This window comes from Phoxinus phoxinus, assembly GCF_949152265.1.
Source record: "Phoxinus phoxinus genome assembly, chromosome: 19".
In the NCBI taxonomy this organism is placed as follows: domain Eukaryota; kingdom Metazoa; phylum Chordata; class Actinopteri; order Cypriniformes; family Leuciscidae; genus Phoxinus; species Phoxinus phoxinus.
This window is the reverse complement of record NC_136894.1, coordinates 32,006,915-32,029,887: the sequence shown is the minus strand read 5'-3', so window position 1 is coordinate 32,029,887 and position 22,973 is coordinate 32,006,915. Positions and strand designations below refer to the sequence as shown.

General features: G+C 39.1%; 1 protein-coding gene across 5 annotated transcripts in view; it reads left to right on the top strand.

Annotated features, from left to right (window-relative positions):
- Window positions 1-22,973, top strand: part of akap9 (A kinase (PRKA) anchor protein 9) — a 112,785-nt gene that overhangs the window by 13,215 nt on the left and 76,597 nt on the right. For 4 of the 5 annotated variants that reach the window (XM_079591200.1, XM_079591201.1, XM_079591203.1 and 1 more), the window contains exons 2-5: window positions 9,682-9,900; window positions 17,230-17,274; window positions 18,472-18,528; window positions 20,751-20,912. In XM_079591200.1, coding sequence (XP_079447326.1) covers window positions 9,682-9,900; window positions 17,230-17,274; window positions 18,472-18,528; window positions 20,751-20,912 — 483 coding nt within the window. The remainder of the gene's footprint in view (window positions 1-9,681; window positions 9,901-17,229; window positions 17,275-18,471; window positions 18,529-20,750; window positions 20,913-22,973) is intronic. The other variant, XM_079591202.1, reaches the window with a different exon arrangement.

Below are 22,973 nucleotides of genomic sequence, written 5' to 3'. Positions count from 1 at the left end.
TGCTTTTGAAAGAGTCTCTTCTGCTCATGACTGCATTTATTTGATCAAATACAGAAAAAATTGTGAAATATTATTATAATTTAGATCATCAGTTCTCTCTGTGAATATCTAGTAAAGTGTAATTTACTCCTGTGATCAACTCCAGTCATTACTCCAGTCTTCAGTGTCACATGATCCTCCAGAGATCAGTGTAATATGAGGATCTGATGCTCAAGACACATTTATGATCATCATCAGTGTTGAAACCGTGTGAAAATTGATGCATTGTATTTCTCAGGATTCTTTGATGAATAGAAAGTTGTAAAGAACAGCATTTATTTGAAGTAGAATCTTTTGTAACATTAAAAAGGTAATTTTTGATCAGGTGAATGTGTCTCTGCTGAGTGAAAACGGTGTCGGTCTGAGGAGCGCAGCGCCGCGGACCCGACCGCTGGAGAGACAGACCCACGTCTCCAGAGGCCAAGTGTGTGTCGGCAGGAGACGCCGGTTAGATAACCCAGAGATTAATGCCAGCCTTTGTGGGGAAAAACAAATTAAATGTAATTTCAAGCTGTGCGATTGCTTGGCTTCCGGCTCCTGCTGTTGCCGTCTCGGGTTTCACTCTGAGAACGCCAGACTCACATGTGCAGTTTCTACAACTGTTATCAGTCTGATTAGGTCAATAATAGAACTAGAGGTAATAAGAACAATACTTCTAATGCATTTATTAATACATTTTTAAAAAACAAAATGTGTGTTAACATTAGTTAATGCACAGTGAACTAACATGAACAACTGTTTTATTTTTTTTAACTTACATTAATGTTAATAAATCAATGTTAACAAATTAGACCTTATTGTAAAGTGTTTAGATGGTCATATCAGGCCTTGGATGAAGTGTGGATGTTTTTTTTGTGTTTTTTTAAAACTACACTTAAAAAAAAAAAAAAAAAAATCCGTTAAATTTACAGTAAAAAACGGGCAGCTGTGGTTGCCAGAAATGTACCGTAAAAAATACGGTAGCAACTAGGGGTGTTAACGGTTCTCAAAATTCACGGTTAGTTCGATACGATACACTTGTGTCACGGTTCGGTAAGTTTTCGATACAGCAAAAAGGAAGAAATGGCAGAAATTTCCTTGATTTTATTTTTTCAATTATATTTTTATTAAAACTAACGTCATAAAGTATGATATTTTTTTAACTTTGAGCAATGATGGAGCTATACTTGACTTTTCTTAGGAGCATATTAAACAAAACAGCTCCTTGGACAAAATTCTATGTTATATTGTAGTAGTTATAAACAGGTTTATTAGAGCTCCGACGTAATGTTACTTAAAAGCATTATAGCCTAACGTTACTATTCCTGCCACACTTCCATGGTTACAGTGAGTGTTACTACTAGGGATGCAAATTATCGATTAATTCATTAATCATTAGTTGATTGACCTTATCGATCGATTAACTGATAAGCGGCTATTTTCCTGAGAATGTACATTTCTCACGGTATCAACAGTGTCTTTAACATAAAAAGCAAAATATTGCTTATATACTGAACAAAAATGCATGTTATATTGCTCAAATGATGTTTTATTGTAACAGTTGGGATACGGTACAGAATGGCATTTATGTAGTTTAACAAAATAAATTATGCACAGAAAATTAAAATACATAAAAAATAATTGTGCACTGGCTCACCTGTTGCAAACATTAAGCAACATAAAATAAATGTTAAATAAAAATCTATATGGGTAGGCTTAGCCTAAACTATATTAAGTCTACATAATAATCTATCTGGTAAACTACTTGAAAAACTTGAAACATTAGCAGCACTTATTGATGCTTGGTCTGAGAAAGGTAACAGTAAGATTACTAGACCTGGAAACTTCAAATATAGAACTGAAGGGATGTCAATTTTCACAAATTCCCATGATCGATCGTAATTTAAATTAACGATCAATTATGCGTCTGATGCAGTGCATATGGCCAACAGCATGACAGGGTTTGTTAAAAACGCTATGTTACTCACCAAATGAATGAGAGTGGCTTTTAATCCAAATAAAAGGCTAGTAGGATTGTAAAATGTTTCGATGTGAATGATAATTAAATTAATTATTTAATAATCAAATATAACGACTAATAATACAACGTGTCACCAACGCCGCCTCAGATGCGTGCTTGCAGTGTGTTGTAACGTTAGACGTGCACTGAAACGCACTGAAAACGGCAACTAAACCCAATGAATTCACAACGATTTAATAAAATAGTGTTCTGATGTTATGAAATATGACAGTCCCATTATTAGTCATGCATTGCTACTTGAGCGGCGTGCGTGAATGAACCGTTGAGCACTTTGCTAGCGCGTTATTTAACTCAAAGAAGCGCAACCTATATGAGATTAGTCCGATATATACAAAATAAACATGATATTACAAATTATATCTGCACAAAATGACGTGAATGCACAAGTGAACTTGAGTTACGTGCCATTCAGAATGACTCATGTTGTGGACGCGCTCTTCCTGGAACACGGCAACTAAACCCAAATACTTCACAATGTGATTATTTATTATTATTTGTAGGCCTGTCACGATAACAAATTTTGCTGGACGATAAATTGTCCAAGAAATTATCGTGATAAACGATAATATCGTCGATCTGAGACCATTTTCATCTATGTGCAGGTGCATGTGCATGTTTACTGTGTTACTGGCAGTGTTGTGCCAGTTCATACTTAAAAAGAACTAGCTCAAAGTTCAGTTCACACACAGATGATAATGAACTAGTTCATGTTCATAGTTCTTTTTTTTATTTTTATAAACTAAGTTCACATATCTAAAAATGAACTAGTTTACGTTCATTTGTTAAATTCTTTTAACAAAGATGTAGGCTATTATTAATAATAATGTTATTTCAACACAATATCTCGTTATTTCGAAATAATATGTGTGCGTGCATCTGTAAATCCGGTGACGCGCGTATTGATTTTTATTAATAAACAAGTGTTTTCTCTAAAAGTGTCGACTCGGCTGCAAAGATGAAGTTGACGATCGCCATCTCCGTGTGAACGCGCTTATAGAGAGAAATGCACATAAATAAGCCTAATAATGGATTACATAATCAGAGAGTAGCCTTTTTCTTTTTGAATTATTTCGTTTAAAGACATTTCAAGCTTTGTGTATTTGGTGTATTTGTCATGTCTGTGTGAGGCATACACTGAGTTTCGTTAAGTTAGGATGTGCTCTAGTTCACGTGCAATAGCGCGCGGGCGCCTCCGTTACATTTGTTTCGTCGGCCTATTCATTAAATACAGGCAATTGGTTGATGAAAAATTTATTAAAATTAAGATACAATTTATACAAAACGAAATTCACTTTATAAAAAACGAAATTCACTTTAAAGAAAGGCTTTCTATAACAACTTCAACGGTCAAAATCATGTCTGACCCGCTCCATGTGTCTCATATTGCGCATCCTATCTTACTCGGTCGTGCTGTTCACTTTTCATAAATCAACATAAATGGAAAAATAAAATAACATTATAATATTTTAACAAATATGAAACGCGCTTTTTTTTTAATGGCTACAACAGTAGTAGGCCTACATAGCCTACTCTCTATTTGTACAAATTTCTGCACATTAATTTAATTCTGAATTTTAAACACACAAGTTGAAAGGCATTTGTTCAAAAATCAAGTTCACGGATAATTGTGCGTGCATTTATTAGCCTAATCATTATGATAGGCTACTAAAATCCTAACAAATAGGCTATGCTATGTACAAAAAATCAGATGAGTTCTCTCGAAAAATCTCTCGTTCACGTTCATTGTTTGTATGAAAAGTGATTCGTTCAGTTCAGCGTTCGGCAAAAATATGAACGTCGTTCATTGAATGCGTTCATGCACAACACTGGGTTTTAGTCGATACTGTTTTACAACAAATGCGACATACCGGCTCGCTCAGGTTAAGTGGTTCACCACGGTCATTCGGTTTAAATCCGAAGTGCTCCCACACTGCAGCTGTCGCGTTTGGCTTTGAAACCGTCTCGTCTTTTCGCTCTTCTCGGCAGTCACCTCAAGCACTCCCGCCTTCCCACACAAAGTCCATGTGACTGACAAGCGCCGCCTCCCCACACAAAAGACAATGCAACTGACAAGAGGGTTCACTTCTCCTACGCTAAGGAAACGAGAGTTGTCATTCAGTCGCGGATAAAAAACAAGTAGGCTATGCAAATTAAATTATCGCGGCTAGAAAAATTATCGAGGTCATTTTTTTTATCGTGCGATTAATCGATTTATCGACTATCGCGACAGGCCTAATTATTTGTATTATTTTATTATATACACAATGTGATAGTGATGCACCGAAATGAAAATTCTGGGCCGAAACCGATACCGAAAATTTAGGATGCACTTGGCCGAAAACCGAAACCGATACCGAAAATGGCTTCTTTTAAAAACTTTAATATATATTTATTTATATTGCTTAATTTTTTAATGGATCTGAAATGAAAAATCACAAACCAATAGAATAATCAAACTTTTATTACCACTAACAGTTACATAACAAAACCTAAAATATTTTATATATTATATATATTTTATATTGCATGTGCTTCATGAGGCACACGCGCGCGGTCTCTTGCTCTCTCTCCCTCTCCCCGCTACACGGTTTGTAGCACAGTCTCTGTCTCGCGGGCGCGCTCGCTCTAGATTCCGGAGATTTTAACTAATTCGCGGGCATCAGTGAGCCGCTATCAATATGCGGGAGACTCCCGGACTTGGGATGTCTGTATTTCTATACTGAAATAATATCGGCATTATAATTATTGATTTTTCATTACGCTAGTATTTTTTGGTGCCCTCTCAGCTCATGCGCGTGGTGGGAGCGGCGGCGCTGGTTGTCCTCATCTGAAACTTTAAAATACTTCCATACCGCTGACATGCTTAATCTTTGCAGACGTGTGCAAACAGCTCGACCGTGAGTGAAACCTGCTTGAGCACGGAGGGGAGGGGAGGGGTGGGGTGGTTGACGAGTGACAGCTCGACCGTGAGTGAAACCCAAGCGCTGGCGCGCGAATGGTAGGGGCGCGGTTGACATTTTCGGCTGGCTTTTTTATTTCGGCCCGAAACCGATAATGCCATTTTCGGCCGAAATTTTCGGCGACCGAAATTTCGGTGCACCCCTACAATGTGACTATTTATTACACTATTGTTCTCTTTATAATGTTATGTAATATGACAGTCCCAAATTAATAGTCATTATTAGTCGTGCATTGCCGTTTGAGCTGCGCGCGCTAAAGATCACGCTTCAACAATTCTTAACCAAATGCATCCAATATGAGATAAATCAGATATAGATAGGCGTACACATAATAAACTATTACAACTTGCATTTGCACAAAACAAAAGGCTGCGAATGCACACGAAAACTTATAGTCATGATGAAGGTGTAAAATAGTCCCAAACATAACTCCGGCGCGCTCACTTGTGTTTCGCGGTTGAGCAGCACGCACGCGCATGATCCTGCTTAATCGATGATCGATAAGTTTGATCGATTAATGTATTATCGACAATTAATCGATCGTCGATTAATCGTTTGCATCCCTAGTTACTACAGTAAATCATGGTGAATGTTGCAGATCTGGACACTGAATAGTTAATTCATGGCTCAACGTGTCTCCTGGTTTCCACGTCAGCGCTGTTTGATCCGCTAATAACAGAGAAATGTGAATGTTTCTCACTAGATCTCGCAGCGATGTTATTGCTTCAGTGGCGAATCAAATGCTTTCTTTAGCTGTGTTAGTAACAGTGCTGCTTGATCAAGGTCGGCTTGCGCTGCATTGGTCCAAACACTGATAAACGGTCCGTCAACCACACAATAACGAGCAGCTCAGTTTCGCTCCGCTTGCATAACGTTTGCCATTTGATGTTGGGCAATGTTGTGTTCGCACCAGTGCCTCTTACATTATGAGCGCGCTTGCCACGCGCAACGCTCCTACATTTGAAATAACGATATTTTGGTCGGCAGGAAAAATAGTCCGACGAACGGTTCAATACGAATATGTGTATCGTTGCACCCCTAGTATCAACAAACTTAACTTAAATTTACAGTAAAAAAAAAAAAACATTTCATTATCTGATATAATGTTAATTTACCGATTGATTGAAGTGCTTCTGTACTATTGTAATACACTGACAACCACCAATCACAGTGGAGATGGGTCACATGATCCATCAAAGCTCATCACAAGCTGCTTTTTCATAAACTGAGAAAGTTAATAATATTAATATATAGAAGATTCAGTGTCATTCACACAAACACACGACATTTTATAAATGCAATAAACATTAATTTAACAACATTAAATGTAACATAAACACTAATGTGCATAACTGATTAGGAAAAACTATGAAGAAACTCAATTATTTCAACAAAAATACATCAAATGTGAAGTGTCCCGCAGGGAATTGTGGGAATGTTAATTTACGGTTTTCACTGTAAATAATACAATTTGTTCTTTTTCACTTCCAAACACTGTAAATTTAACGGTACTTTACTGTAAAATTATATTAAAAGTACAGTTAGATCTATCAGTGAGTCAGCGTATACAGTACGGACACTTTTTATTAGCCTATTAACAGTTGTTCACCCTAGCATTTTTTTTACCGTTATAATCACGATAATGTTTTACACATCAACATCACAGCATATGTAGCGTGAGAGTGTTGTTTCTCCTCTGCGTGTGTGTGTGTGTGTGTGTGTGTGTGTGCGCGTGTGTGCGTGTGTGTGTGTGTGTGTGTGTGTAATCTGCATGTTGTCTGAGAGACGAGGAGTTCTCGTCGATGTTGTTACAGCCGCTGGCCTCTGTGGAGCCGTGTTGTTTCTCCGGCTGAACTTTCCCAGGAGTCTTTGCTGTATCCCAGACACTGGCTCTGATCCCGCGGGACGCCTCTGATCCGGGATCAGCTCTTATTGGACACCGCGATCAGGAGTGTGTGTGTGTGTGTGTGTGTGTGTGTTCACACTCTCCCTCTCCACTCATTAGTGTTCATTTACTGTAATGGACGTACATTAGTGCGACCGCTCTTTTTGCTTGTTTACATAAATAATGTAAAAGCCGCACGTCGGATTCCTGAGCCGTCGCCATGGTAACAGCAAAAGAGACTTTTTTTTCTTTTTCTTTTTTTTAATCGGCTGTATTTCGGCTCGGGCGTTAAGAGGTTTTCTGGGAAATGTGAAATGTGTTTCTCACTCATGTTCTTGAGTGTTTGAGAGGGGGGTTCTGGGTAAAATGTCAAAGCGCTCCTGGCGTTCTGATCCGGACCGAGATGTTCAGCTATTATAGAGGCGAGGGGTGGTTTAAGCACTTTATGGAACTATAACAAATTATGGCAATTAATTTATGAGTGAGTTATCAGTGGATGCCAGTGCATCATCTCAAGTTGATAAGTGTGTTGTTGTGTGCTAAAAACAGCATAACTTTATTCATAAACTTATGGAGGAATTTAACCCACTACGATCAATTCATGTCATTTAATTATTACATATTTCATAGTATATGCAAATAAATAACTAAATAAAAGTGCAATACAATTTACATAATGTCGTATTTCAGGTCACTCTTATTTTTTACATAATTTACAAATTTCACATAATTATATATTTGTAGTTATGTCCCAATTATGCTTATGTTAATTGATTCAATATTACATGATGTGTTTATTTTTATGATATAATGATTTGCTTTATGCATATTAGCTTTTTGTTTATGGTGTATATATTTTTATTTATTTAATGAGGCTATTTATACTGTCATTTCATTATATATATATTGATTACCACATCTCTGATGCATTTAATCAGTTCATTATATTAATGTTATTTAGTCTTCACAGAAACTGAAAGATCTTTGTGAAGTAAATCCCACATGAACTTGTGTGAGTCTCTGGTGAAAATAGTGAGACGTGTTGTTGCTCTCGCAAAACAGCTGTGTGTGAGTGTGTGTGTGCGTGCAGACGGGTGTGTGTGTGTGTGTGTGTGTGTGTGTCTGCAGACAGCTGTGTGTTTGTCTCTCTCTGAAGACAGGTGTGTGTGTGTGTGTGTGTGTCTGCAGACAGCTGTGTGTTTGTCTCTCTCTGAAGACAGGTGTGTGTGTGTGTGTTTGTCTCTGTCTCTTTCTGCAGACAGGTGTGTGTGTGTGTTTGTGTGTGTGTGTGTGTGTGTGTGTGTGTGTGTGTGTGTGTGCAGACAGGTGGCCACTGCTTTCTCTCCCAGCTGCTGGTTTTGTGATGTACGGTGTGTGTTCATGTGTTCGGTCACAGACGCCGTTATTCTGTCTCTGTCAGTTGTTCTGATTATCCGTGTGTTAAACTATATGAACATGTGACTGGTTTTACTTCTGTAGTGTGCTGTAGTTCTGAATATAAGACGTTATTTAATGGTGTGCTTTATCTCCATCTTTCTTCAGTGTGTGTGTTGCTGTGTGATCATGAGAGAGCTGCAGTTCTTCTCTATATCAGTGTCAGTGTTTCTGAACTCCTGAAACGCCTCCACTGTAGTCTCGAGTTTCTCCCGGGAACGAACACGTCACAATATTCCTCGTTATAATAATTAATACGCAGAATAAAGGGGCGGAGCCTGGTTGAGTGAGTTAGTAGTGTGTTAAACTGGCGGTTATGGTAATTAGGGGCGGGACATTTCCCAAACACACTCGAAGCGCTCGACCAATCACAACACACTGATCCAGCCGACCAATCAGAGCACAGTGTGCTTTTCAGAAGGAGGGGCTTCATAGAGACAGGAAGTAAACAAAGCGTTACTGACAGACTGGGAAGAGAGGAGCCGCAACAATGGAGAATATGAGGAGAATAATCAACATTCAAGCAGGAGAACATGTTCTAGTCGAGCCTGAAAACATCATGACTTTGTGAAAGGCAGAATATGGGCTCTTTAAAGAGGAAAAAATGTTGGGAGGCACCTGATCTTTTTCTTTTGGGAATTGATTAAAAATTTGGTCTGGAACGAGGTTGAAAAATAAGAGGGATTGATTGTTCCTGGAGCTCAAACAGTAAAATATGGTGCTAGCTACGCCAAAGTCATGAATTTGATTCCTGGGGAATGCATGTCGACCGTTGGATAAATGCATCTGTGAAATGCAAAAAAAGTAATTCACAGTAAAATCAGAGACATTAGGAAAGTAACTATTCTGTCTTAATTCGAGAATTAAGCTGCGCAGGATCTTCACGTTGAGTATTTGGGTCAGTAAAGGTTATCAGGTGAGCCGCTCAGGTATTAACACACAAACTTTAGCGCCGGAAGTCCTGATCCCGTTTCCAGCACAAGCAACAGGATTCATGTGATCATGATGTGCATGTTTATGTTCTCAAGCTCTCACTCCTTCCCGAACATGATTTATGCTTCACATGAATGATAAACCGATAGATGTCACCGTATGCGGCCGCATATGATGAAGCAGATGTCCGTCTTAATGCACGTCTGTGCTGCTAATCCGGTTAAAGCAGAGGATTTGCCATGACAGAGCGCAGGAAGGTGACAGAGTTGATCAACAATCATGATTCGCCTCAACTTCACCAAACTGTGTCGCGTTACCGTGGGTCTTTTTACCGATCTTTGGACAATTGTGCGATTGGTGTGTGTGTTGTTGTGGCTCATGAGTGTGTGTTTGTGTCTCGTCTCTTGCAGCTGGCCGAGTACCGGCAGAGGAAAGCTCAATCCGATGGTAAGAAGAAGCAGAAGAAGAAGAGAAAGAAGCCTGAGTCGGACGCAGAGGAGCGGCTGGGAGAAGAGCAGAGTCGAGATGAGGGAGACGAGCAGACGGGAGAGCAGAACACAGTGTTTTCCCTCGCCAAGACCCTGCGCAGCGGAGAGACCGTCACACACGACCAGACCTACACCATAGAGGTGAGCAGAGCGGCGGGATTGTAAATGTAACGCAAATTTTTGTTCATTTACATTTATTTATTCTTTTTAAGCATGTAATAAACACTTTAAGTGGGCTATTTAAAAAGTGTTGGGAATATTGATATGTTAAAGTATGTTTTTTAAAACAAGCGTGACGTCATATGTGACCCTGGACCACAAAACCAGTCACATGGGTAAATTTTTTTTAATTGCGATGTATAGGTCATCTGAAAGCTGAATATTAGGGCTGTCAAACGATTAAAATATTTCATCGCGATTAATCGCATTAATGTCATAGTTAACTCGTGATTAATCACACATTTTTATCTATTCTAAATGTCTCTTGATTTCTTTTTGTTCCATTATTTTTTTCTCATTTTAATGCTCTTATCAACATGGAAAAGTGGATCGGCTGCTTTGTGCAAATGTTTTTTATTGAAAACAACACTGGCAAATACTGTGTTCAATTTCACACTAACATTCTCACTTGGAGCAAATAATCTCTCACACAATGTAACACTGTCCATCAATAAAAGGGTGACAGAAATACTGACGAGGTGACGTTACTGATGACGAGTGGGCGTAGAAACGCATCAGCGGTGTGTGTGTGTGTGTGTGCTTGGCCATCAAGTGGTATTTAGACTGGACATGCTGCGGTGATAGCTCAGTTCACAACGACACACACACACAGATCACTTTGGTCTTGTCAATTGAACCATTTGGCAACTTTTTAAAAGTAAACTTTACATTCAGAATCTTATTGGCCTCCATTTCGTCTCATAATTCATCCACACAAAACGTAACGTTAAAGCGGGTCGCACACCGGACGAGAAGCGCTGCGCTTCGTATTTAAAATTCGAACACATTATTCTCTATGAGTGTACACACACCGGCGGCGCCATTCAGCGTTTTTATTGCTGGCCATAAACTGAGAAAGTGCGCGTCCGATGTGCGATACGAGTTGTGCTAGAGACGGCTCGGCGCTGCGCTTCTCGTCCACTCTTTGGCCGGTTCGCATCGCAAGACCAAACAAGTGTGTGCGGCGTGCTGTTGTTTTGTTTCTGGTCTAGCTAGATCCGCTGTGGTGTTGTAGTTTAAACAACGTTACTAGTTGTTGCAAAAGCATGTGAAAAAAACGACAAAGTTTGCTAGGCGTTAATCTCGCGATAAAAAAAAAATTGACGCCGTTAAAATGGGTTTGCGTTAACGCCGTTAATAACGCGTTAATTGACAGCCCTACTGAATATATAAGCTTTCCATTGATGTGTGGTGTGTTAGGATAGGACAATATTTGGTCGAGACACAACTATTGAAAATCTGGAAGGGAGCAAAAAAATCTAAACATTGAGAAAATCTCCTTTAAAGTAGTGCATTGACTGGATGGTCAGAGCACGTACTACTGCTATTACTGGTAGTCAGAGCTAGCTAACCGCATCTGTAGCGAACTGTGTAAACTAATATATATTCCTGTAGATTTAATAGTTTTTCAACTCTCCCTCCTCGACCTTCAGCGGGTTCAAACCTTCCGGCAGAAATCCCTTATCCCGTACGCACGCACACTGTCGATCTGTCCGGTAACAGCAGAGCTGGCTGTAATGTACGGTGTGCCAGGACTGATTTTGAAGGCAAAAGTCCCGCAGATCTCATTGATTTCCTTCAGAACTGTGTGTGTGAGCTTGTGTCAGCCGTACACACCGGCATGTGTTGCGGTGACTGTGCCTGTGTCCACGGCTTCTGTCGAGCGGACACACTCAGCACTGAAGCCAAGTAAACTTGTGCCAGAAATACGACGGGATTCTCGACTTTCAGCCTCGATGATGGCGATAGAAAAGAGCCGCGTTTTCACCGAAATTACCCGGAACAATTTGTCCCAGGAACTTTTTTCCCAGGAACTTTTTTTGCCCCAGACCGGTTGCTTTCTGCGTTTACACCGCGATCTAAAGTACCGGGAAGATTATAAACTGCGCGGACGGCTCCTCCCAGTCTGCGACGGACCGTCATCAGTTTTGAGCGCCACATTTATAATAAGTATGGAGGAGATTTAAACTGTGCTGCAGTTGTTTGTGATGTATTGGTTTACTAACGAGGTAATTAACGAAACGGCAGTAAAGAGACGAGCACTGATACTAAAGCGTGTTCAGAAAGCTCGTAATGCTATAAAATTAGACGATGCGGACATTGACCGTGAGACGGCTGGGACGAACGTGCAGAAAATTTCCTCTTCCACAAATACGCTTAATAAAGCCTGAACCTCGTCGTCGGTCCAGCTGAGTTTTTTTTTTTTTTTTAAATTCAATTCCATATTTGCAGACAGACTCTTACTGCATGAAGCCACGAACCGCAATAGATTTTTTAAAAATGGCGGTTAAAATAGAATGCTGCGTGGAGTCATCCAATCAAAATGCGGTGTGAACAGAACCAATAAGCCCCGCCCCCAAAAGTTCCTGAACTTTGAAAAAGTACTACCTCGCGAGCAGGGACTTTCGGAGGGGGAAATATTTACCCGGAACTTCATTTAGACCCTGATTCCTGCGGTGTAAACACACCGAGTCCCAGCCCACAGTTCCCAGTTCCTGGGGAAAGTTCCCGCGGTGGAAACGCGGCTAAGGTAGTTTGGACTGAAATGCACAGACCTGTACAACAGACTAATTCTTGAGGAAAGAAATTAGGATGGATTTTGTGTAAAAAAAAAAACTTTTTTTTTCTTCACACATGCTATTGTAACGTCTGAAGAACGACAGACAAGGGATGCTCAGTTTCTGAACTTTTAATCCGACCGAACACAACCGCACCAGCCTCGCTTCTCTCTGCCCGGCCTTTCCCGAACTCACCGCATTACTGCCGTGCAGAATAATCACAACAGTCATAAAGAGTCTGTGCTACACTATTACAAGTTATTAATTCAGGGAGGACGCCACTGAAGGCCATAATATATACCGGCATGTATATGTGTATGCATGTTTAATATGCACACTGAATTTTTGTCTTCGCAGCTCTTTTGACAAATTAATGCCATTATAAATGCGTAGATGTTTTTAAAGCCTGGCAGGTTTAGGCTGTATTTGTAGTTATAGATGAGTGTGAAATTAGTGGTTGCCCAGGCAACAGACAACTGCGTTTGAACTGGTTGAGTGTGGGTGTGTGTGTGTGTGTGTGTGTGTGTGTGTTTGAGTGAGTGTGTGTGTGTGTGTGTGATCCGGTGTCCTTGCAGCAGAATAGCAGCACTTCTCTATTCTCTGTGCTCTGAATGCGCCGTGTGCTTCATCATCAGAGGTTTCTCCAGGAAACTAGCAGCGGTTCTGTGTGGTTATGCGGCTCCGGCTCTTTGTTTGAATTAAAAACAATCCTCTTAAACACCGGCACAGTCTTAGAAGACTCCTGTGATTGAGCTCGCTTGCGTAACTCCGACAGCACCGCTTCCACGTCTGTCCAAGGAGAAAAAATAGTGTAATGTAGTTGACACACGTGTACATTATTTAAATCACCACCACGGCAAAGTTTCAAGTGGCCGTGTAACTTCCTCCTGCAGCGGTTGCCATGGAAACAACGCTTGTGACTGCTGAAATCTGACCGAGTAAAAGCAGACAGGAGAAAGGAAACTACTGGGATGGTGAATATGAATGTCTGATGGGTTTAAGTCTGCCGCACATTAGGGATGCTCCGATCCACCTTTTTTGTTTCCGATACCGATTCCGATACCTGCAATTCAATATCGGCCGATACCGAGTACCGATCCGATACCAGGGCAGTTTTTTTTTTTATCAAGTAGAATTTCTATAACTATGTGTGTTGAACTGATAATCACTCTTTTGTGTTAAAAACAATCTACTCAATACAGACAACTTCATTACAAAGAAAAACAACAAATAAAAAAAAATATGACCATAATCTATGACAAAAAATGCTATTATAAACTAGAATAGTGGATAATTAAGCAGTAAAATTTAGTCTAGAAAAATCACAAGTGCTCAATAATTGTATTAAATCTGAACATGAAAAAACATTTAGTGGGGAACAAATATGAGAATAAGTGTAACACTAAATCTGGTAAAACGTTACACATTGCTCTTTGTATTGTTGTAAAATACATTCATGAAAAACAAGATAACAAAAATCAAAAAGATTAATTATTTTATAGCCTACTATAAAATTGAGACATGTTTTAAATGTATAGCACAGCGGTTTAATGAGGCAGCAACATGATGGATAGTACAGAAGAACTATACAGAACAGTCTATACAGAACAGTCGCTGTATTGATATGAAAAGCGGCACACAGCGCGTATGCGCATCCCGAGCGCAGAATGATGCGCTTGAAGCAACATGAGTCACAGCGCGCAGCGCGTCGAGTCCACATTGAAGAGTTCAAAGCACGAAGGAAAGACATATTGATGCGTAGAGTATTAAACAGTATCTATCTAATCAATAGTTTATTTATTATTTTCTTTTAACAGTTTTAAATGTCATTTACTGTGCGCGTGAAGAACAGTTAGCTGCTATAACGTTAGTGCTCTGACTCCAGTGTTGTGAGAGACAGACACCCGGTAGAAAGTAGTTAAGGTACAGCAATAAAGTCCAGCAAGATAAAGTTGTTTAATGCAAAACCAGAGACCTTTATCTACAGATCAAGTATAATTATAGTAACATTGAATCATCTTGGAGAGTTTTTCATCGTGTTGACTGTCGTAACCGAACGCGACGCTGCTTGATGCTGAATGGAGAATGACTGACAGCCGCAGCGGAGGGAAAAGTGTACGTGATCTTGAATTTAATGACTTAAATATTAATTTCTATCTCACATTATACTATATAATGGCTTCCGAACACTTATAATATAGTGCAGGACAACTTTATGGTGCTTTATAATGTTTTTGTGCCTTTTGTGGGGCTTAACAATAGCACAGAATAGTATACGCACAATATCGGATTTGGATCGGCCTCGTCTGACCGATACCCGATCCGGCAAAAATGTCAGTATCGGAGCCGATACTGATACTGAATGTCGGATCGGCGCATCCCTACCGCACATTACTAGACACGTTTAACTAGCACAGGCCTCCAGTGTGCGAACAAATGGCCAGATTTTGCAACCCTTTTTCCTGCAACTGCGACTAAATTTTGTTAGAAGTTCCCGACTGATAAGAGCTGCCATTTCTGTAGCATAAGAGACACATTAGACGGCAAACGTAACGAAAGCTAAACGAAGCCGAGACGGTTACCATCTCTGAGCAATATTAAAAACCGGTTTACTCACAAGCCGATCTCAATCACACCGTTACTGCACAGCGCTTGGAGATCCAGTGAGAAAGTGTTCGCCTCCGTATTAATAACATTGCAAATTTGGAGCATTCTTGTATCAGATCAACCAGCGCTAACATGGAAACCAGGAGAAACATTGAGCAATGACTAAACAAGTTATAGAAGGCTTTTCAATTCACAAATCACCAGCGTTCACCATGGGTTTAATGTAGTAAATCTAACCGTAACCATGGTATTGTGGCAGGAATAGTTGAATGTTTTCACATTATTCATCTCAGGGTTCGTACAACCTTTTAAGAGGACTTTTCAAGTGCTTCACACTTTTCCCAACACTTCAAAGCTCTGAATATACAATTTTTATTTTATTTTTTAATGTAATTTTTTGTAAAACTAAAAGTTTAAAGATGTAAACTAAAACTAACACTAAGTAAAAACAAACACTTCGTGGCAAACAAACACTTTTATTCATTTTTTTACCCCTAAAACAATTAGATGGCAGCAGAGGAACACTTATTGACTTATAAGCCATTTTCACTGCCTAATATATGTGACCCTGGACCATGAAACCATCACGAGCCGCACGGGTATATCTGTGGCAATAGCAACTATACATCGTATGGGTCAAAATTATCGATTTTTCTTTTATGCCAAAAATCATGAGGATATTAAGATCATGTTCCATGAAGATATTTATTAAATGTTTTACCGTAAATATATAAAACATGTATTTGTGTGAGTGAATGCAGCACAATCGTGAACATAAATGCACAACTTTAAAGGAGATTTTCTCAATGTTTACATTTTTTTGCTCCTCAGATTCCAGATTTTCAATAGTTGTGTCTCGACCAAATATTGTCCTATCCTAACAAACAACACATCAATGGACAGATTATTTATCCAGCATTTCAAAAATGTCACCCATGTGACTGGTTTTGTAGTCCAGGGTCACATATGAGGAAAAGTAGGAATTCACAAAGGCTGTGTTCGAAATCCCCACCCAAACCCTCATTCACTATCCCTACATTAATCGATTAAACCTTAATTTAATAATCAAGTTAAAAGGACTTTATACCTGTATAATATTATATTAATATAATATTAATTACACTGTGGCCACATTAGACCAGCGCCATCTTCTGGTCAGACGCGGGATTTCATTCAGCGCGACCGTCACAGTGCATTATGGGTATTCTCTAGCCATTGAGTGTAACTTGGTTGTACATTTGTTATTGGGGTGCATTGTGGGATTGAATAAGTGCGCTCGAGTGGACCCCACTACAAATAGGGGCGATTTAATTTAAGATTTTAAATGTTTTTAAAGGAGTCTCTTCTGCTCAGCAAGGCTCAAACATACAGTAAAACCTGAAATATTATTATAATGTAAATCATCAGTTTTCTTTGTGAATATCTAGTAAAGTGTAATTTATTCCTGTGATCAACTCCAGTCATTACTCCAGTCTTCAGTGTCACATGATCCTCCAGAAATCACTATAATATGATGATCTGATGCTCAAGACACATTTATGATTATTATCAGTGTTGGAAACCGTTCATATTTGTGTGGAAATCTTAACTATTCAAAATATTTGGCCTGTAGTGTATATAACCAGTACAACTACCAGATCTATATTACATTTTGTCTCATTTTGCTTTCATTAAATAATATTAAATCTTATGTAAATTGTCACACTCTCACCAGTCATCACCATCATTAACTAGATGATCTGTTGTAGTTGTTATGTGTTAATGTCTCCAGTATCAGTCTACCGTAGCGGTTCTGTCGGGTTATTCTGAGATGCTCGCGTCCCTAGATGTAGGTCAGTCGTTCATGCATCAGTGTAATTAGCCGTGATGCTCGCTAAAGCTAACGAGAGCCACGGGCCGCCAGGGCCAGTCATGCGTTTGCACCTAAAGGCGGCTGAGGACACTGTCTATTCTCTGACATGGTGGGATCCTGTGCTTTCATTTCAAGATGGCTGTTTGCTAAACCCGCGTCGGCCTTGATCAGTGACCCGCTAACACTGGCACCTAATTGCGTATGCGACCTCATTTTGTTTTCTTCTTCCTCCAGCCCGAGAGTGAGGTGTCCACGACGGCTGAAGACTGTTCGTCCGAGGTAAGATCCATCGGCCTTCCTCTGCGAGTGTGTTTATTCTCAGGTTGAGTGAGTCAGTTTTGTGTTGTTAGCGACTCGTGGGATGAAACTGTGGACGGGTTATGATGCAGAAACCTTCACCGCTCGTGCTCCCGCGTCATGTGACCTGCGGTTGCCAGGCAGTGAAGGCTTGAAATCTTTTATGAAGACCTTGAAGAGACCAAAGTTACTGACAACAGCTTAATCCATGACCAGAGAAGGAGAGATTTCATTGTATAATATGAATTATGTATAGTGTATATTTTATTCAATTGAATAATAATAAGATTAATAATGCTAGTTCGGTTCTGTCTAACTGTTTTATTTTTAGCACTTTTCATCCAATTATCAAAACTTTATTTATTTTCTTTAAGCACATTTATTCTCAATTACCAATACAAAAACATTTTTTTAACTTATGTATTAATTTATTTTCTACAAGGACATTGTCTCCAAATACCAATACACAAACTATTTATTTATTTATATTAAGCACATTTATTCTCAATTACCAATACAAAATATATATTTTTTTTACTTATGTATTAATTTATTTTCTACAAGCACATTTTCTCCAAATATCAAAACACAAACTTTTTATTTATTTGTTTATGTATTTATTTATTTATATTAAGCACATTTATCCTCAATTATCACTACAAAAAATATTTAATTATTTATACTAAGCACATTTCCCCTCAGTTATCCATACAAAATCTATTAATTAATTAATTGTATTTATTTTTTATTCAGCACATTCTCCTCAATTATCAATACTAAACTTTTATTTATTTATTTATTTATTAGTTAGTTATATATATTGTTTTTATTTTGTACATTAGGATTTGTTGGACTGTGATATTGTCATTTCATTAATATTTCAAACATTGGATTTGTTGTATTGACTTTTTCTTGAAAAAGTACAAATATAGAATGAAATAAAAGTTAAAATAGGATGCTAAAATTAAATAAACAATAAATGTATTACAGAAATGTAATATAGAATATCTAATAAGAGTCAGCAATGGGAATAAGAATGACGAACCACTGAGAAGTGACACGTCTGCACACACTACAGTATTTGAAGGGTAAACGTGGTAAACGTGAGGGTAAATGTGGTAAATGATGTCATGTGATCTGTGTGTGCACTGTTTGATGTGTGATGTTGTGAACTGACAGGTGAATGGTTTCCAGGAGAAGACAGACCGTGATTTCCCATGGTCCTGTGTGATCGGGGTACAGTAGTTCCCTCGCTGCGTCTCTCTCTCCTCCTAACACACTAACCTCACACCACTCCGGTTTCCCTGCATCTCTACCTTCAGCTGCGGAGATGCTAATGCTATCGAGATGCTAATGCTGCCGAGATGCTAATGCTATCGAGATGCTAATGCCATTTTAACTGCGCTCACTCAAATCACGGCTGCTTGGCATATTGTCTGGTGTATATTATATTGGTGGAGGAGCGTGTAAAGATGCGTATATAAGAGAGAGGTTTAGCTTGTGCAGGGAATCAGGCTGTGTGTCCAATAAAGCGACAGACGCTCTTCTGAAAACGCCTTGGCTGCTATGAAAGTGTTACTAGTGTCTAATTTCACAGATAGTTTGTTTCTGAATAAAAAAATGTCTATACACTGTAAAGTAGCTGGTCATCTGTTGCTGTTTTATAAGTGGGATGTGGTGATTGGTCGGTGTGGTATTTGCCCCGCCCCTCCTCCACTGTGATTGGACGACAGTGATGAGCGCTGCGTTTTACCCGCAGTTGAACTATTTTTTTTCAACTCTCGGCATCCGCCTCGTCACGGTTATGCCGTTTTAAATACATGGCGCTCCCATTCAAAACAATTGAAAAAAGTACGGTGGCCTTGGGAAAAGTAACGCTTTTGTGGACACACAGCCTCAAACTATCGACAGAAAGAAACGGGAATATAGAAAAGAGAATTCAGAAGTGTTATTTTAGTGTAATTAAGACACTTTTATAGTTTTTATTGTAAATATTTAGTATAATATTTAGTATGAATAGATTTTTTTAGTCTGAATTAATTTGTAGTTTTCAATTTTCAATAACCATTAGTGTTTTTTTCACAAGTGTTTTTGTAATTTTTATTAGGTTTAAGTAATTTTTTATTTCAGTTTTAGTTTTCATTATTTTAGTACATCAATATGGAGGGCCAAAGTACTCAAAATTAAATCACTAAATAAATGTAGAAATTTGCAAATAAATTATTAAATAATCCATAATAAAAAATGTATTAAAACAAAAATCATTCAGTTAATTGTTAAATCACCAAATAAAATGTGTTGTATCTTTTTTCTTCTTCTTCATTTTAGCAATTGTTTGCTCTCATTTTATTTGTTTATTATTAATATTTAATTTTTTGGATTGTTTTTTATTTAAGCACGAGCTTGTGTAAATTAATTTTAAATAAAAAGTTAGCGCAAAAAAAAAAATACTAAAATGACATAAAAGGTACATTTAGTCATTTGTTTGGTGATTCAATAATTAAGTGATTGATATTTAAGTTTTAATAACTGATCTATAACATTTATTATTAATAAACACCCTGTAGCCCAAGACTGGTTTCCCACTGAAGCTAAGCGGGGCTGAGCCTGGTTAGTACTTGGATGGGAGACGGGAACACCAGGTTGCTGCTGGTAGAGGTGTTAGTGAGGCCAGCAGGGGGCGCTCACCCTGTGGTCTGTGTGGGTCCTAATGCCCCAGTGTAGTGACGGGGACACTATACTGCCAAAGAGCGCCGTCCTTCGGATGAGACGTTAAACCGAGGTCCTGACTCTCTGTGGTCATTAAAAATCCCAGGATGTCTTTCGAAAGAGTAGGGGTGTAACCCCGGCATCCTGGCCAAATTTGCCCAGTGGCCTCTGTCCATCATGGCCTCCTAATCATCCTCATATATATATATACTAATTGGCTTCATCACTGTCTCCTCTCCACCAGTAAGCTGGTGTGTGGTGGGCGTTCTGGCGCAATATGGCTGCCGTCGCATCATCCAGGTGGATGCTGCACATTGGTGGTGGTTGAGGAGATCCCCCCTTCTATGTAAAGCGCTTTGGGTGTCCAGAAAAGCGCTATATAAATGTAATGAATTATTATTATTATTATTATTTAATAATGAATCTTTCTTAAAAAAATAAACAAACTGAAAAAAAAAAACTGAAATAAATTTGTAAACTAAAATAACCCTGTTATTAATTAGAAATGTAGAAAAGTTTACTAAATAAATAAGTTTGTTTTTTAAAAATTTTTTAGTTTCAAGGTTTTTTAGTTAACTATAATAACCCTGAAATTCAGTAGAAGTTTCCCAGATTCTCCTGACCGAGCTCCGGCACCATTGGGTGGAAAGAGTGTTTAATGAGCTAGTGATGTTCTGGTTCTGGTTCTGGTTGTGACTCTGCTCTGGTTCTGGTTCTGGTTGTGACTCTGGTTCTGGTTTGTCCCACAGGAGGAGGATCTCCCTCAGTCTGAAGCACAGATGGAGCCTGACCCTCAGAGTCAGATCCAGGTCATGGAGGACGAGTTGGCTGCCAAGAGCATGGCCGTGGAGGAGCTGAGCCGAGAGCTGGAGGAGATCCGGAGAGCGCTCGGGGCCGAAGGAGGGCAGCAGGTGCGTGTGCTCGTCCCCTTAGCGACTCGCTGTTCTAGCCCCCGATCCAGAGAACACGTTTCTCAGGTTTGAAAACGCGAGGCGCACCAAACTAGCTTTTTGTTTTGTTTACTTGTTTTAAAAAGAGCCGTGCGCTGCGTTTTTTGTTGTTGCTAGGCAACCACCCGAATCAGCTTTCCTGTCAGTCTAATCACGAAGATTAGAAAGGAAAAGCATTATTAAAGACAAGTAAACACTCAGGAATTAAAAAAGTATAAATAAAAATTCAACTATCGCAACAAATAGACACAACTGAACAAAGATACGATTGAAATAAACAGTGTTTTATGATTCTCAGGTACAGAAACTTTAATCAAATGTAAAATAACAGCAGTTTATTAATAAAATAAACATTACATGTTATTATAGAGACGGCAGCAGGAATATTAGTGCTGTCACTTTAAGAGCTGCACTGATCCAATACACTGATACACACACACCTGAAAACAGCACGAGTCTCTCGCTTGAATGCTTCAAAGTCATATTGAAATGCTCACTAGGGAATCGAAATGTTAATAATAAGTAACAAGCATACCAGTAACAAACGAATAACAAGTATTTGATTCCCACCCCGAGCTGTGAGACGCCTGACGAGAGTCTGATGGAGGCGTGACCTCGCTGTGATAGGGCAGATCTCCCTCCGTAGAGTCTCGTTCTCTGCATGAGGCTTTCAACAATACCCCCGATCTGTCTTCTTGACACTGACTCTATTATGCTGCCAAGAAAGTCACTTTCTGTCTTGTAAATCTGCAGGAAAGGGTGTTTCATTGAAGTATAGACGTCCCCTGCTGTTCGAGACCTGGGGAGCTTTTTCAATTAAGTTTCATAGCAGTCCAAAAACCTAATAATCAGGACTAGCTAAGCTTCCATCCACTTAATATTGGGAATTTTGCATAAAGAATGGAATAAAAAACAAAAAATGGCTGGATTGAAACGCCAAGATGTGCATTCATTGAAAAAATTTGCATAAAAACTGTATGTGCTCAATTCAGACGGATCATTTTTTTTTGCGAATAAATCCCTCAAACATCATGTGACTCAGTGTCAGCTGTGATTGGATAACTGGAGTAACCAGTGGACCAATGACATCGCAGCGTCTCTAATGTTGGTTAATTATAAGCACTGAGGAAGTTTTCTGATCGAGTTCTTTAAAGCAGGATGGATTCTGATTGGCTGTCAATGTTTTTATTGTTCATCAGCTGGAAAAAATCGTTTTGAAAGTGATTCTTTCTTTCTTTCTAACTAATCTTTCTTTCTTTTTAACTAATCACTCTTTCTTTCCCGTGTGAACGTGTGTGAACCAATTTCCCAGGAAGTGATTTTGTTTTCTTAAAGGTGCACTGTGTCATATTTAGGAGGATCTGTTGACAGAAATGAAATATCATATCCATAACTATGTCTTCAGTGGTGGATAAAGACCTTGCATAATGAACCGTTATATTTTTATTAGCTTAGAATGAGGCGTTTCTCTCTACACACACCGCGGGTCCCCTTACCTCGACATGTTTCTACGGTGGCCCTGAGCACACAAATGCGTTTCGTGACTATGTTGTTCTTCGTGCATAGAAGCGAGCTAAAGTTAGCGAATAAAACACTCGCATAATGATGAACAAGTCACAATAATATTCGCAATAACATATCGTTTTACTGAATAAAGAAAGCTCATTGTTTAACTGTCTACTCTCTGCTGTCTCAGACAACGACATCACTTCCTGTCGGCCACCGTAACTTCTGTTGGGTGGAGTTCATAACCTCACCACTAGATGCCGCTAAAAATCACACACTGCACCTTTAAAGACATTGCATGAAAACGCTGTTTTTGTTTTATATGCGTTATTCCAAAAATGCGCACAAAATTTCGCTGCGTTGCCACTCGGTCTGAAAGCGTTGTCGGGGCGTCCAGGATCGGTGAAATGACGTGTGGTGTGTAAACGCGTGTGTGTCCACAGCTCCCGGAGTTTGAAAAGTTTGAAATGACGTGTCGTGTGTGTGATCGTGTGTGTGATCGTGTGTGTGATCGTG